Here is a 15,986-nt window from a genome sequence, read left to right as displayed (position 1 = left end):
ACGGAACCTTCCATGCACCGGCCCGAATCTCCGGTCTAGAGCGTTCCGCAGCATTGCAGAAGCATTGATGCATTCAGAGGTCACCTAAATCTGCGAGGCTGGAGTTGGTGAGAACACCCAGAGGATGGTCAAGAGTTGGACGCCCCTGTCCAGGTCCGGGCAGTGCAGGGGGCCTGGGGGTTCGCATCCCAGTTGGTGGAAGGGGACCAGTGAGTCCCACCTCTGGCCCTTCACGCCTGCCTGGCCCCCGAGAAACGCGCCTGTCGGCGGCATTTCAACTTCACGTAATAAGCTGAGTCTCTGGCTTCGTCTGGGAAGCATCCTCAGTTCCCTTCCTGCTGAAAGGGAACAGTGCATGGGGGCCTTTTGGGGTGCAGGTGGATGCCGCTCTTGCAGATGCACCCAAGAAGCCACGGTGCCCGGAGGAGGCGCGCCCCACAGACAACCACTGTCCCACTTTCGGGACAGCCCGCGATACGTCTCCATCACCCTAGCCACTCGCACAGCACTCCTTGAGGACAACGCATTTCCACAACACGGTTTAGATGGAAAACAAAAAGTTTTCATGACTTTCCTCATCGCCTCGGCTGTGGGAACCGCAGGGAGCTCTACCCCCGAAACGCCGCCTCCCCGTCCGGCGGTGCTGTGCTACCCACCGTCGGATGAACCGGGCGGCGTCCTCCGTCAGCCTCTGTGTCAGGTTGTCGTAGGACAGGGGCTGCTGGGAGATGTCGTGGTTCAGCAGCAGCAAACAGTTGAGGGGCCGGAAGTAATGCAGGAAGCCCAGCAGGGCGCCGAGGATGCCGGCGGCCAGGAAGAGCAGGCAGGCGAACACCGGGCCGGGCACGTGCAGCAGCCCCAGCCAGCGCAGCGCCCCCAGGGTGAGCAGGGCGATGGCGATCACCTGCAGGGGCACGAAGGCCAGCAGCCGGATGGCCGAGGTGAACACGCTGCCCTGGCCGGGCTTGCAGTCCCGCAGGTTGGTGACGGGGATGCCGTGGAAGTAGTCGAAGCCGTGGCTGGACGGGTGGTGGCAGAAGTCGCTGTTGTTGTGGCAGTGGGTCCCCAGGTGCCACTTCCCTGCGGAGACAGAGGGGCACCTCGCTCAGGCCCCAGAGACGCCCTGGCTCGAACCTCCCCCTTCCACGCGCGGAAGGGGAGGAGCCTCCCCCCGGGGTGTCAGCCAGCATCCTATTCTCTCCAACCCCCTAGCTGCCTGCTTCCTTTTCTGCAGGCGCAAGGCTGTTAACTAGTCGCTCTCCTGGGAAAAAGAAGTAAAGCTGTGACTGGGAAAACATCCTAAAAGAAATCGAGACAACGCGGAACATAAAGGCAAATGACGCCCGCACCCCAGAGTTCGTCCAGACCCGATGTAACTATATACAGAAGAAAACACATGTTCTTCTGAGGTAGATTTTTAAAAAACGCAGTTTCTTAAAAGGAAAGCCTTGCCACTGACTTGATGGTGTTACCTGAACGTTAAACGTGGAAATGAATCCTTCTTCAAAAATCTGCCCCCGAGGCGGGAGGAAATCGTACTTGTAACTCAGCAATTATTTTAAACACCTATGAACATTTCTGATGCAATGTTAATTATACCACTAAACTAGTGAGTGCCTCAGCCAAGGGGAAAAAAAAGATGACAGGTTCATGACCACACGGGTGCGGCACGAGAACGGTAATCGCGCCCCCGTGAGAGTGGGCGGGCTCCGCCTCGGGGATCCAAGGCCGTCCACTGACGGGGGAGCCACCATCCCCATCGACGGCATAAAAGCCACACGGCCCTCTCCATGGAGATGAATGGCTGTGTGACCACGTTTCGGCGTGAAAAAGTAAAATGAAGACCTTCCTCCGTGGCACGGCCTGCCTGCGTGGTTCTGCACGCTCTGTGTGACTGTAATTGTACGCATCATCTATCATGGGCTTCATCTGTCTGTCTTCATCAGGCCCCTACCTATTGTCCCTGTCATCGACGGATCTGTCTCTTCCCGTCTATGTCTGCTACTTATCTGTCTCTCCATCCACCCATCTGTCCATCCATCCATCCATCCATGCATGCATCCGTCATCCGCCTCATCTATGAATCTATACACCCTTGTCTCTCTCTGACACTCACGTCATCTATTTCCCCATCTACCCCCACGCTCATCTGTCAATCCATCTTTCTGGCTGCCTGTCATTACCTATCACCTATTCATCCATCCATCCATCCATCCATCCATGTATCTGTCCATCCATCCATCCATCCATCCATCTATACATATATCTCAACTGTGGTCTACGATATATGCGTCTATCTACCCACTATTCCTACCTACCTATCTGTCCATCTCTCCACCCATGCACTATCCACCTACACCTTCAACTATACGTGCACCCTTCTTCCTGTTTCTCCATCCTCCCATCCATCCATTGGTCCACGGACCTACCTATCTGTCCATCGCTCCGCCCATCCATGCACATCCATCCATCCATTCATCTTCCTATCCACCCACTCATCCACCCATGCACCCTCTCACCCACCCATCCATCTTCCATGGACCCATCTATCATCCCTGCATCCACAAACATACATGCATAAACCCCCCCCCACACACAACAACACGTGTCTATACATGCAAATAGCCCAGGCGGGAGGAGCACGGTGCGCTGATTCAGAACCCAAATCATCCTGTTCCTATTTCAAGGTGCGCCCAGCGCCTCGGCCACGCGGACCCCGAAGTGCTGCCCAGCCCCGCCTCCGGGCTGCAGCTGTGCGCACCTATCAGCGCCGTCGCGTAGCCTTGGTCCTTCAGAAGCCTGGCGAACGTCACCTCGCTCTCGGGGAGCCCCCCGGAAGAGGCCAAGAAGAGGAACACGCCACTCCGGGACTTGGACGCCATCCCTGAAGCAAGAGGAAGCCAGCGTCAGGCATGGGCGCCCGGGAAAGACCAGAGCTGGGGGGCTGCCCGTGGAAGCGGGGGCCCAGGGCCAGCGCGGCGGATACCTGAGCGGACGGGGTACCGGCCCGTCATGAAGGCGGCCCTGCTCGGGGTGCACAGCGGGGACGCCGCCAGGTGCTGCGTCAGCTTCACTCCCTCTTGGGCCAGCCGGTCGATGTTGGGGGTCCTAGGACAGAGGGGCCACGGTGTTCACGAGGACGAGGACAGAGCCTCTTTCTCGGTGGCTGTTCATAACGAGTCACCTCTCGGGAATCCAGGGATGGCGAGGGTGGCGTGGGGCGGAGAGAGCGTGGCAGAGCAGGGGCGGGGGGCACAGAACCCAGACCCTGAGGAGCAGGGCGAACCCACGCGGAGGCCTCCCTGGCCCCAGGAGGGGGTCTGAGCTCGGCCGCTCCTGCAGCCCTGGGTCCGAGCGGAGGAGCCCGTGTGGAAACGAGCTCGTCTGAGCAGGGGCCGAGAGACAGCTCAAAGCCTTACGCCACCCCACTCCATGCCCTCCAGGTACTTCCGTGCCCCCAACGAGAAAGCCTGAACATAGCTTGGCCCCCGCTCTCCAGCCACGGCCAATAGGAGGCCCCCAACCAGTGTCGGCAGCCTCTGCTCTGGCGGCACCTGCCTCGGGGGGAAGGGGGTCCTGGGGTTGTGTGTGTGTGTGTGTGTGCCCGTGAACAGCAGCGACTGTGGCTGTGCGTGGCCCCGGACGAGGGGCGGCACACTGGTGGGCAGGAGCTGCAGGCTGCGAATCCCTCACAGGGTTGGTCGCCTCGTGGTTTGGGCGAAGGTTTTAGCAAAGGCCTGCTCGTGGGCCGTCTCCCAGGGTGGCGGGTTGTGCGAGCTAAGACACCCGGGCCCCTTCTCAGGGACGGGTGGGCCCGTCACCTCGGGAAGTCACGGCAGACTGCCCGGCACTCGGACACGGGTGGGGCGGTATGGCCCAGGAGGTGGACAGCCCTGGTGGCGAGGGCGTGGACAGGCTGCGGGTCAGAGGGGACAGGGAGGGATGGGACGAGGCCCCCACGACAGCCCTCAAAACCCAGCTGGAGGCCAAGACAAAGAGACGAGATACACGGAGTGAACCGAAGGGAAGGGAAAATGAGCACCAGGTGGGGAAGCAGCCAGGGAGCCGCCGGGGAGACGGAACGCCCCGGCTGTCTCTCTGGTGATCTAGCCAAGGGTGTCCCCAGACGACCGCGTTCGCGCACGGCCACACCCGCCCACCGAACGCCCGGAGCCGCAGGCTGACACCGTGGCCCTACCTGAGGGTCTTGTTTCCGTAGCAGCCAGGGTCCCCGATGCCCAGGTCGTCCGCCATGATGAGGACAAAGTTGGGCCTCCGGGCGGCCGGGCTCCCAGCCTCACACAGCAATGGCGGCAGCAGCAGCAGCAGCAGCAGCAGCATCTTCCTGCGAAGCCCAAAGGCAGAGGTGAAGGGCGCGTGCGTGCGGCGGGGGGCCGTTCAGCCCCTTCTCTGGAGCCTTCCTCCCCCCCACACGCGTTTCTGACGAGGCGGCCCGTCTCCAGAGTCACACGCTCAAAGACATCACCGGGCAAAAAGCACGTCTTCCTCTCCCCGCTGGGTCTGTCCCCCAAGCAAACCTCTCCGTCCGCTTGGAGGGCGGTGCCGCCCTGACTGCCCCCTGGACCGACACATGCCACCTGCTTGGACTGATGAACTCGGCCACACCCGCCGTCTCCTTTTAGAAGGTGGGCTCCGTCATCAGCTAAGCCCTGCCCTGGAAACACGCCCCTTTCAGGAAGGTCACATTTTCAGGGCGATTTTTCTTTCTAAACTGGGCTGGCAGAATCGGCCTAGTGGCTTTTGCCAGGGAAACATGGAGACGAGCGAGCGCAAATCCTTCCAAAGGCAAGGAGTATGGGGTGCAGAGTCTGGGGGGCCTGGCTGCCGGCTAAGGGGCCGGGCCCAGGAGTCGCAGACGGGACCCCATCCAACTGGCGTGGCCGACACCACGGCCCGGGCTCAGCCGCGGATCACCTTCCATCACCCACCTTCTGCCAGAGGCTGCGTCTCTGCCCCCGAGCAGTCAGCTGGGATGGCGGAGGATTGGTTTCCACGACAACAGGATTGCAGCCGGACACCCCACCCCCTACTCATGCCGGCGTGGCTTATAACAGCCAACCTATGCCAACAACCCAAACTTCAGTGGGCGGATGAATGCGGAAGGAGGATGTGCTGCAGGCCCTGCGGAATACTACGCAGCCTTGAAAAAGGAACCCCTGCCATCTGAGACAGCATGGATAGACCTGGAGAAAGTTGTCCCAGGGAAAACGAGCCAGACATAAAAAGGCAAATGCCCTCTGTCTCTCTCATTGGTAGAATGTGAAAAAAAAAAGGCAAAAAAGAAACCAAACAAAAGTTGAACCCACAGAAGCAGAGAGTAGAACTCTGGGTGTGAGGGGCTGGGGGAGAGGGGGCCCTGGGGAGAGGACGGTGAAAGGGCACACACTGGGAGGAGTGAGATGAGTGAATGCCGGGGGGCTCGTGCCCAGTGTTGTGATGAGCGTGAACGATGCCCCGTTACGTAGCTGAAACTTGTGTGAACAGAGGACCCTAGGTGTGCTCCTCCTCCACAGAAGTGATCGCTCCGCGAGAGGTCAAAGGGGTGGGTTGGCGTAAACGCGTTTGTATATCACACATCGTGTTTGCTCTTCCAATAATACGCTTATCACTGTATTTGTTCATTATTTCGCAACAAAGCGGGGCGGGCAGCGGGCAGGGGGTGGAGCGGGGCATCAGCCTGTCTGCTCGCCCAAGGAAACGAAAGCGAACGAAATCAGAGGTGCCCGGGATGACGGAGCACCACACAAGTGCAACTCGGTAGGAGTATCGTCATCCAGCTCCACCTTCGCAACGAAAAGTCATTCACTGACGATTCAACGCAATCTGTTTCACTTCCACAAACGCCTCTTTTGTCTGCATTTTCTCCTGTAATGTGGGGCCAGTCCTAATAACGCTGGAGGAGGATTACGCCGAGGACAAACTTATAGATTTGGTGCTAGACGCCATTAGGGAAGCACGTGAGGGGCCAGCCGGGGTTAGCTGCAGTCATCACCAGCAATGTTGTTACACCCCACTGGTCATCACACCTCGTAGGATCCCCTGCCCTTGAGCTTGGCCGGACCTGGAGACTGGGTTCTAAGGAGCAGACTACAAGGAAGTGAGGGCACGTCACTCCCGTGATGAGGCCACACGCGAGACTCTGATGTCCGTCTTGCCAGCGGACATTGCCTCGCGCTGGCTCTGGGGGACCTGAGTCGGCACGTCCAAGGACCCCGTGGCAAGGAAGCGCGATGCCTCGAGCCAACAGGCGTCAGGGACGGAGGCCCTCAGGCCACGAGCCTGCGAGGGTCGGGATCCCACCCGTAGCCCCCTGAGTGGGCTTGCACACCCTTCCCACCCTGGTCGAACCTTCGGAGGACCACTGCCCCGGTCGGCACGTTGAGGGCAGCAGGAGCACCAGTGAGCTGGGCCCAGACACCCGACCCACGGAGACCGGGGCCTAAACCCCTGGCATTTCTGCACCTGAGTTCTGTGGCCTCTTCCCGCATAGCCGCGGGGGGGGGGGGCACCGGCTCACGGTGGGAGGCTCGGCTGTGCTAACGAGGGTCCGAACACAGCTCCCCGTGGGGCTGCCTCCCCAGATAAGTCACGCTGGATTTATTCTCCAAAGACACTGCGTTAGGAGTGACTGGTGGGAATTCACACAGTCATTTAAAAAGACATCGCTCGGCTCGCCGCCCACGCGAGGGCGGATTTGTGTTTTACACGTCCAAGTGGAAAGCGGCGGGCACAGAAAAACGTACATACGCCCGGGAGCCCAGAGACACACGAGTCCGAGAGAAGCTAAACGGAGCAACATTTCCAATCCCACCAAAACTGCGATTACTCAGAGACCTCCTTGGGGCCGCCGAGCTGTTACGGTACACTCAAATCCGTTCTGAGGTCTCGCAAATAGATTATGTGCTGCTGCGGTTTGGCTTTTGTTCCCCATGTACAAAAGTATATATATAATATCCTCTACGTGTATGTGTCCAAAGGCATGCACCTGAATGTACACATTTACGTATATATAACATGTGTAACCTTAGATGCATGAGAGTCAGAGAATCACTCAGGGGACATGATATGACTTCCTCCACGTGCCAATGGCTGAGTCCTGCCGAGGCGGGCCGTATTTCTGGCACGTTTGCTTGCCCTTCCAGGAAAAACCCTCCCTGTGGGGTGCGGAAGCGTCTTGGGAATAGCAGGGAGCTGTGACCCCGGGAAGGATGTCTCCCCCGACCCAGAAGGCAGGGGAGGCAGTGAGGTGTCGTTTGGGGCGACAGGCCTGTCTGGTGGGCACCCTCAGACAGTCAGGCTGCTGCCTGGTGTCGCACGGAGGGGCCAGAGGGTGGAGCAGGCGTGCATGCCACGACCTAACTCCAACCAGGACCCTGCCCCTGCCCTGACGCTGGTTCCTGGATAGGGTCGGGGCAGGTCGGCGAGGAGAGAGGCCCCCCTGGACCGTCATCAGCAGACGATGCTTACCAATATTCAGACAGGGAGAGCGTGCTGGGGACGGGAAGCAGGCAGACAGGAAAGAGTCTGGGGCGCACGGGGACGCACCCTTTCCCAAAGCTGGGGTCCCTCGCACGGCGGTGTGCTCCTTGCACACAGGCACGCCCAGTGTCTGCGCCTCGTGGGGAGCATCAGTGCACAGGCAAAACTTTTATACCAACAGGAAGCCCAGGAGGGGAAAGCCCATTCATCGCGATTTATGTCTGGATCAATGCCTGCGTGGCCCCGTGCTTTGGGTCCGCACACAAGGACCCGGTACTATTCATAACCCCTCGGAATGGGCCTCGGGCAGACACCACCCGGCCTGGGGACGGGAATACCATCAGCCCAATTAGGAAGGTCTGACGCTTGGAGCGTGTTTGCTGCCTCTTAGAATCCCGCGACGTATGAATTATCCCCAGTGCGAGGAATAAGACCCCCCTGTTTCCCACGAGCACACGTTAGAACAAAGTCTTAATAAAGGCATTTTAAACGATTCAAAGAGACTTCGTGGATAAAAGCACGTAACCATTCAGTGAACAGGCTCCCGAACATGAAAAGCGTGCCCCGTGTTGTTCAGGAACGCAATGACGTTTCCCAACACATGGAATGTGGCCCAAAAGGGAGATTAAAAAAACGAAACGAAACAAAACGACTGCGAGAAAGGAGCTGTTCCTCAAACCGAATCATGACCAAGGAGAGAGACAAAAGGACGCTTTCCTCACTGGAGAAGCCATCCCATTAAACTGGTTGAGTACACTGGCCGATGAAATAAGGGGAAGAGCACACCGGGCTTACTTACGGGGAGGCCCGCGCTGTGGGTCCGTTTGGGTGATGCGTTGAAAACCAGGGAAAAGCCTTCCTTACGAGCCGTATTGTATCCAGAGGGGGGAAAAAATGGAGCTTTTCGCTCAATTCAGACTACGGAGAGATGAAATTTGGTGAGCGAGGTATGACCGAACAGATGTCCCGTTTTATCGAACCTCACCGAGAAAAACCGTCTGATACCCGGGCAGGAAAAAAGAGTAACATCTAAGTGTGGTTTTCAGCGGGCGCGCTGGTACAGATCCAAACACCTAGCCCACACGGCCTGTGATTTTCCGAGCGGCGGGCTCCCGCCCTCGTTCTTTCGGGAGCCCTGGGTGTGCCGACGCTCAGTAAGGAGCTGGCCTCCTGGCCCTTGGATTTCGCCTTCCACTAAACTACACCCACTACCCTGGATCCCGTGGGATTCATTCAGGAGTATTAATAAAGAAAGAGCATGTTGTGAAAAGTAAGCCCTGCCCAAGCTCTTTGCTGACATTTGACACCCTCAGAGCAGCCGGAGGAAAACTTGATGTCTCGGGGAGACTGGAGACTCCCTGACTCCCAGCCAGGCCCCCTGCCAGGACCCCTCCAGGCCCCACGTCGCTGGCCCAGTGGCCACGGTGCATGGTGTGGAGGGAGAGCAGCCCCATGTGTTTGGGGGCAATGAAGGTCGTGAGGTGCACCCGTCACGCGTTGGGTGCGAACCCTTGCAAAAAGCCCCCAGGGAGCTGTCTCTCAGGCGCATGAGGAGGCTCCGACTGCCCTCTGGCACAGGCATGGGCGCCCTGGCTGCCTGGCTGCCTGGCCCGCGAACTTTGCCTGGGCTCTGGGCCTCAGCCACTTCCATAGTGTGACTCTGCCCTCTTGGGTCTCCCTGTGCCGGGGGGGTGGGGGGTGGGGGGGCTTCTCAGAGACCCTTCCCCACCCCCACCTCCCTCACCCGCTCCTACGTCCAGGCCCAAGATGGGCCTGTGCAGGCTTGGGAGACGATGCCCAGCTGGGTGGCCCACAGGAAAGCACAGAAAACCGGGTGCAGACATTTGGTGGAAAAGGAAAAGCCCGCAGTTTGTGTCCTGATCCGGCCCTTCTCCCCGATGCTGGCTGGACACGTCCCTCCTAAGTCCTCTGCAGCTGCCCCGTGTGGGCCCCAACACCTTCCTTGCGGGGCGGGAGCCCTGTAGCTGGGCGGTGACTTGGTACAGATAACAACACTACGTCAGCTCTCAGGCGGCGGGGCCCAGTCGGACGGAGTAAACGACCAGATGGGGGAAGACGGCAAGGGCCGGGGAAGCCCCAGGACACCCTGAGAGTGGGCGGCCAGCCAGCTGCGGCCCCTGAGCTCACACTCCGGCCAGCCTGTGAGTTCCCCGAGGTGCGAGGCGCCCAGAAAAAGGACAGCCCGCCGGGGTGTGCCTCGGGGGAGGACGGGGCCCTTCCCGGCCTGCCCCAGGCTGTCACCTCAGCGCCGCAGAGTTGAACAGCCAAGACGTGTGCGTATAACTCATGGGGCCTGGAAGGACGGACGCAGGATTCTTCTTTAAACCTTTCTTTTTAGAGTACGCTGGTGGGCAGCCCGAATGCACGGCCTGATCGGCATCTGAGCTGGCCAGACCTCGACGCCTGGCCAGGGGGCCACCCAGATAAGAGCCTTCAGTGTGTGGGTGTCCACACTGGCTCAGCCCCTGGTGCCCTGACCGGCGGCAGGCCCTGCCTTCACGGTTCTGTCCCTGGAATCGGCCACCCCAGTCCCGGGGACTGGGGAGCCCACGGTCCTTCTCCTTCCCCACCGAAGTGGACCCTGGGACCCAGAAACCAGCCTAGGCAGTCGATGTGGTTCCCGCAGACCTATGTGGGTGTTGCTGAGGCTTCTCCAGGATCCCGCTCCATGTCTCGGGGGTTACAAAGCCCCATTCGCGTGTCCTTGTTCACTGCAATGTGTGTGCGCATGCTGGCTGTGTCCGGGAAACAAGCCGTCCGCCTCCCTCCCAGCCAAGACCCAGAAACGTAAAGGAACGCCCCGGCCCAGCTCACTGAGCTGGCACCAGGCCTCCAGGTCACAGTGACTGGTAAAATCGGGCTCAGGTTCGAATCCCAGCAAGGTCACCGCCTGCAGCTCTGTAAAGCATACCTCTCCGTGGCACTCAGCACGTCCGCCGGGTGGTGCAACCGTCATCTCTGTCCGGTCCCAGACCATTTCCAGTGCCCCCATACCGCCCGCACCCAGGCAGCGGTCCCCGCCCCCTGTCCCCTCCTGCTTGCCCCTGGCTAGCACAGATCCGCCTCGGTGCCCCTCCTCACCACGGAGCCATGCACAGTGCAGCCCCGCAAGTCTGGCTTCTCCCACGGAGCACCGTGTTTCGGAGGTCCGCTCATCCTGGGGCACATGTGAGCGTGCCCCTTCTCATGGCACAAGCCGGCCACACTTTCTGGATTGCCTCAGCCGTGGATGGACAACGGACCGGGGTCCGAGAAGGCCATCCGTCTGCGCCCCGCCCCATTGCCCACCCCTTCCCCCCAGCACTCCGGGCTTTCACCCTGGGCCCTGACCCAACCCAGGGCAGGAGGGAGCACAGAGAATTCCCCCACGCCCATGACAAGCCAGCAGCCAGCTGCAAAGCAGAGTGAAATCCACAGGGCCTCGGCCGTCACCTGTCACAGTTGAACAGATGACATCCGTCATCATAGTACAGATATCAAAGAATCCATCAAAGAATGCAAGCACGTTCCCCGTCTTCCACAGGCCATCGGCGCCCTTGGTGGAAACCATATCTATACACGTTGACAACCGGTGAGTAGAATTCGTAGGGGGCGTTTCAAAACCGCCGTCAGCCGAAAACTGGTTTTGATACAACGCATCTGAGCGACGTGGAAGCGGAAAGGAGAAACCAGAGCTGGGCAGTGAGAACGCCTCCCAGCCCGTGGAGCACCCTGGTCTGCCTCTCCACGGGGCGCCCTGCCTACACCACGACGCTGGACCACCGGATGAGGTCGCCTGGGGAAATCAATGCAAGGGGAAGATGACCCTTGACAAACGACTTGGTGAGCTCCTTCGCTGAGGGGGCCCTTCCAATGCTTTGAAGCAACCATAAAAACGATTTGCATGTCACTAGTTGGTCCCGTTTACGGCGCCTTCTAAGCCCCCCCTTGCTGAGCCTCCCAGAAAATCATTGCCGTCCATGGAAACGACCAAGCAGCGGCAGATTTTCAACAACAAGTACGCCGCCACCCTGGTAGAGACAACTGGCAGGTCCGTTGGTTTCACAGGTAAAGCCATCAGCCAAGGTGCACCCCTCGCCGGGGCTGTAGGCTGATGGTCCAGCAACTCCATTCCCGACCCTTGGGTCTTGGTTTCTGCACCAGCAGGGCCTTGTCCCTGGGAAGCGGGCCTGTCCAGCCGAGTCCTGGCCTTGCTCCTCAGACAAAATGGGGGCGTCCAGGCTTGGCTCTGCGGTAGGGCGTGGCCCAGGGATGGCGTGGGCCGCTGGTGCAGGAAAGACATGCCTGGGGACACGTCCCCTCAGCGCCTTCCTAGGACACCTGCCGCCTCTCAGCTCAGCAACAAACAGAGGGCGATGCTGCGGGCTGAAGTGACGATGCCGCTGACAATGGCGATTTCGTGGAACGCGGCGAGGTAAGAGAGGCGCTCACTCTCTGTGTTCTGTGAGATGGCACACCGCCTGCCCGCCCCTCAGGGAGGCCCCGTGCGCCCTGTCGGGGCCCAGGGCCGGTGACATGCTGGTCCCTTTGGATCGCAGTTTGCAGACCAGCAGCCGGTTCGGGAGGGGCACACTGACCTCCCTGTCTCCTTGGATGCAGAAAGTTCATCTCCCTGGACGAGCTGCCGTCCTTGCTGCCGGGCTGAGAGAGGGAGAGAGACCCCCTGACCACGGCGGGGGAGGCGTCCAGGGCTGAGCACCTTGTAGAGCAAACCACGTTCCTCCTTTACTGGTTCACCACCTGCCCGGGCCCCAGCGGTGTGCCGACTCCTCAGCAGTGCGTACCCAGAGCTAAGTGTCTTTGTCTTGTCACTGCTCCCCACGGGGGTCATATCTTTGTCTAAAAACTACAAAGAGCTGGCTGGCCCGTCGCTGCCGAGAGCGCTGTCCTTCCTGATCCCCTTTGCCCCTGTCTTCGATTCGTTCTTCTCCCGTTAATCAGGTCTCGGCGGCGTGGTGCTGGGAAGTCTGGTCAGGAAGACGAGAGGGGACATTCTCCCCGCCCCTGACCCGACCTGGCACAAGAGCAGACGCAGCTGTTCGATTCCCATTCTTTGTCTCCTAAACGATTCACCGAATCGCTTGTCCCTGCTGCTCGATGGGAACAAAGTGGCTGTGAATAAAATTTTGGTTCAGTCGGGCTCCTTCCTGCCAGGCTGAGCTTGGCCGCAGCCCCAGCCGGGGCCCGTGGGCAGGCTGACCCGAGAGCAGGTGGCGCTGGGGGGCACGCCTGTCCGGTCCCCTGTGCAGCCGGGGCCCCTTCCCTCCACCTGCCCGGCTTCCTCCGTGTCACAAGCTGCCAGATGGCCAGCCTTCCAACCCTTGCGGTCCTCACGGCCACAGTACATCCCCCCCTGGCCAACTTCCTCTTGAACAGCCCCCTCCACTTCCTGAGCCAGGAGTGGTTGTCTGTGTGTCTGGTAGGAGGGGCCTCTTGGACCAGCCGAGCTGGAGCCCTTTCCCACTGTGATTTTCACACAAAATGAACCTTCCCTTCCCGTCGGAGTGTCCTGGTGGCTGAGCGGCAGAAGCCACGTAACCAGCACCGCTGTCACAACCATCGGGGCAGGTGTGCGGCCGCCCCCTCTCAGGGATGCCAGTTACATCACCGTCAGGCTGGAGGGCGGACGAGCTTCTCGTGGCTTCCGTTCCCCTGCTGCACGGCCTCCATCAGCTCCGGTGAGCGGCGCAGTCCCGCGTCTCTGCCGTCCCCGTGAGCAAAAATGAACACTCGGAGTGCCTTTGGTCTTTCCCCAGCCACACAGAGCTGTACAGGCCAACCATGGTGGAACAATATGAGGCGAAACGGTCTCCAACCTGCAATCCTACGGCAGAGCCACCACGGGACCAGCGGGCCCCATTCACACCCGCAACACCGAGCTTCCGCCAAGCGGCCGGTGCTCCCTGCCCCCCGGGGATCCTGCCACACAGCCTGTGCAGGGGCCCCTCACGCCCAGCTGCCTGCGTGTCTGGCTCTTGCACGCTCCTATTTACATCCCCAAGGACAAACACCCAGATGGAGACGTCACCTCTAGCTTGGGGGACAGTGAAACACCAAGAGTAACCATGGCGATGATTAAATTCCCATTCCTTCTCTTTTCCCCCGGAGGGAAGCTTCCCAGAGGGACATGACACCCAGCGCTCTGCACGGGGCTGGCCTGGATGTTCAGACACTTCCGAAGACTGCGTCGTGTGGGAGATGGTTCTGAATCTGGTATTTCTCCTTCCGTCCCCCATGAGCGCCGGGCAGCGGGCACGCCCACGCCCATCCACGCTGGCCAAAGCAAGAGGCGGCAGAAGCTGCACTGGGGCGGGGGTGGGGGGGCCCACTCCAGTCCGGAGGGAATACATGGCTGTGGCCCGTGGTCCTAGATGGCACAGGCCAGCGGACACAATTGGTGGACACAGGCAAACACGGAGGGACTCGGGAAGCAAGGGGCCATCAGCTCCTAATTAAAAACCGTCCGACCAAGAACCACGGAACAATTGAAAGGGACGTAGACAGGAAACGTGTTCAGTCTCGGTAGTGCTCAAAATTAAAATGAAAACACGGGGGAAATGCTGGTTTTAATCTATCCCCTTGGCCAACAGGGTGCGTGAGCTAACACTGTATCTTGGAACACACACATGGGTGTGAAGGCGTGACACGGGCGTGGCGGCGTGAACTCGGACAGACGGAGGGAGCCCCTCTGGCAGGGGTACCTAGGGTCTCCACACGTCCACGCCCTTTGAACCCGGGTTTCCGTTTGTAGAACTCGCTGCTGTGAAAATCCCGAGACACACACGGCATTTGCCAGTATGTTCCCACCAATTAATAATATTAGTTAGACATCCGTGAGGCTGCAACCGGGGAAAGGTGAAATAAATCCCACGAGGGCATATTACGCAGACCTTCACATCTGGACTCCGGAAGAGCGTTTTGCCAGGGAGAAAAGCTTCCTGGGATAACTTTAGGTCCGAACAGGCAGACTCTGACATTAAGTAAGGGCGGCATGACTGCAGATTTAAAAACATACTTCTATGTGGACAACGTATGGGTTCTGTGGCTGCACGTACACACGTATGTCTACACGTACGTGGAAAGAAAGATAAGATGATTTGATCAGTAACGAGCTTCCACTGAGCCGGACTACCAGGGCCTGTACGTGGTTCTTCACACATTCTTGTATTTGTCAAATGTTCTGCTCATTTTTAGGAGATCCAAAGCCTCCAAAGTATGAATGTACCACATCATCTTCCTGCCCATGCAGACGGAGTCAGAGTAAAATGTCCCAAACCCTCCAACGTGACCCTTTGCACGAATGGGAACGAGAGGAAAGCGAACCCCGGCTTGCACTGGGCCCGGAGAGGCCCCATTTCAGGCTGACTTCCTCTTGATGGGCTCTGAGTTTCACGTCACGGTCTTCTGCCCAGTGCCGTGCAGCTGGCCCTGGTCACATAATCACAGAAAAGTAAGACTCCCTTTTTCACAGACATCCTTTCAAGGCCTCATCCTTCAGGCACAAGCACACGCTCAGTGGTGAATACATGCCTGGCACAGAGGACTGACCTAACCGTTCCTTGCGGGAGGAAGCTCGCATGGTGAGGGACTGGGCACTGAACCGGGGGCAGCCTGCACGGGTTGGGCTTGGGCTCCCCCCTGTCACCCCTGGGGCCTTTCAGGGACAGCAGCTGTCCAGCGGTCAGCCGCTCGCCCTGCCCTGCAGACAGGCCACAGGAGGTCATCTCTGACCGTGTCTGACCCTGGGCCAGGCCCCCCCTTACAGTCCTTCCAGGTCAGAAGGGGAGGGGCCGAAGGTTCTCGTGAGCCTGAAGCTGAAGTTAACCAACAGTGAACACGCTTGAGTTCTTCACGACGACTTGGGTTTGGGGGTTGTTTTCCTGTTGAGCCCGCTGCCGCCCAAGGTCAGGTTCTAGGTCTCCACTGTCTGGTCCAGTCCAAAGACACTGCCTCTCGGCCAGCTCTGCCTGCCCGAAAGTCATCGCCACAGCACAGGGTGCCTCCAAGGCGCTTTCCAGCGCAAATGCAGCTAATGTGCAGAGCTGGCCCCCGAAGCAGGGACGGTGGGGCCCCGAAAGACACGTGGAAGGGGTGGCCACAGGGGCCCCGCCGTGCGCCTCAGCACCCGGCAGACAGCTTTGCGCCAAAGGCAACGTCAGTTCGCCCCTCCCTGCACTGCCTGGCAGAACCGGGAGGCGGCGGCTCGCCCAGAGTGAGAACCGTCAGAGACGGCTTCTTCCGACCTGCCTGCAGGGTGGATGGATGAGTGACCCCTGCGCAGGTGTGCCACGACCTGCGGAAGCCTGAGGCGCCTACCTGACCCCGAGCACGGGGTGCCCCCTTGACTGGCCCTTGCCCCCTCGCTGTGTCTGACCTCTCACGCATGCAGGGCCCGTGCACAGGGACATATCACATGGGGTCATTTTATCTCCCCCCTGTGCCTCATGTCTGCCTCATTCTTAGCC

General features: G+C 59.6%; 1 protein-coding gene across 2 annotated transcripts in view; it reads right to left on the bottom strand.

Moving 5' to 3' along the window:
* The window catches only part of STS (steroid sulfatase), a 72,225-nt gene that overhangs the window by 27,780 nt on the left and 28,459 nt on the right, over positions 1-15,986 (bottom strand). For both annotated transcript variants that reach the window (XM_037027677.1, XM_037027678.1), the window contains exons 3-6: positions 4,199-4,345; positions 2,987-3,108; positions 2,762-2,884; positions 657-1,080 (exon numbers count right to left, since the gene is read on the bottom strand). In XM_037027677.1, the coding sequence (XP_036883572.1) occupies positions 657-1,080; positions 2,762-2,884; positions 2,987-3,108; positions 4,199-4,341 (812 nt within the window). In that variant the 5' untranslated portion in view covers positions 4,342-4,345. The remainder of the gene's footprint in view (positions 1-656; positions 1,081-2,761; positions 2,885-2,986; positions 3,109-4,198; positions 4,346-15,986) is intronic.

The sequence above is a fragment of the Sturnira hondurensis genome, unplaced genomic scaffold (assembly GCF_014824575.4).
Source record: "Sturnira hondurensis isolate 20B ecotype Veracruz unplaced genomic scaffold, ASM1482457v3 Scaffold0019234, whole genome shotgun sequence".
Taxonomy (NCBI): domain Eukaryota; kingdom Metazoa; phylum Chordata; class Mammalia; order Chiroptera; family Phyllostomidae; genus Sturnira; species Sturnira hondurensis.
The sequence above is the reverse complement of the archived record's forward strand: the minus strand, read 5'-3'. Positions and strand labels throughout refer to the sequence as shown.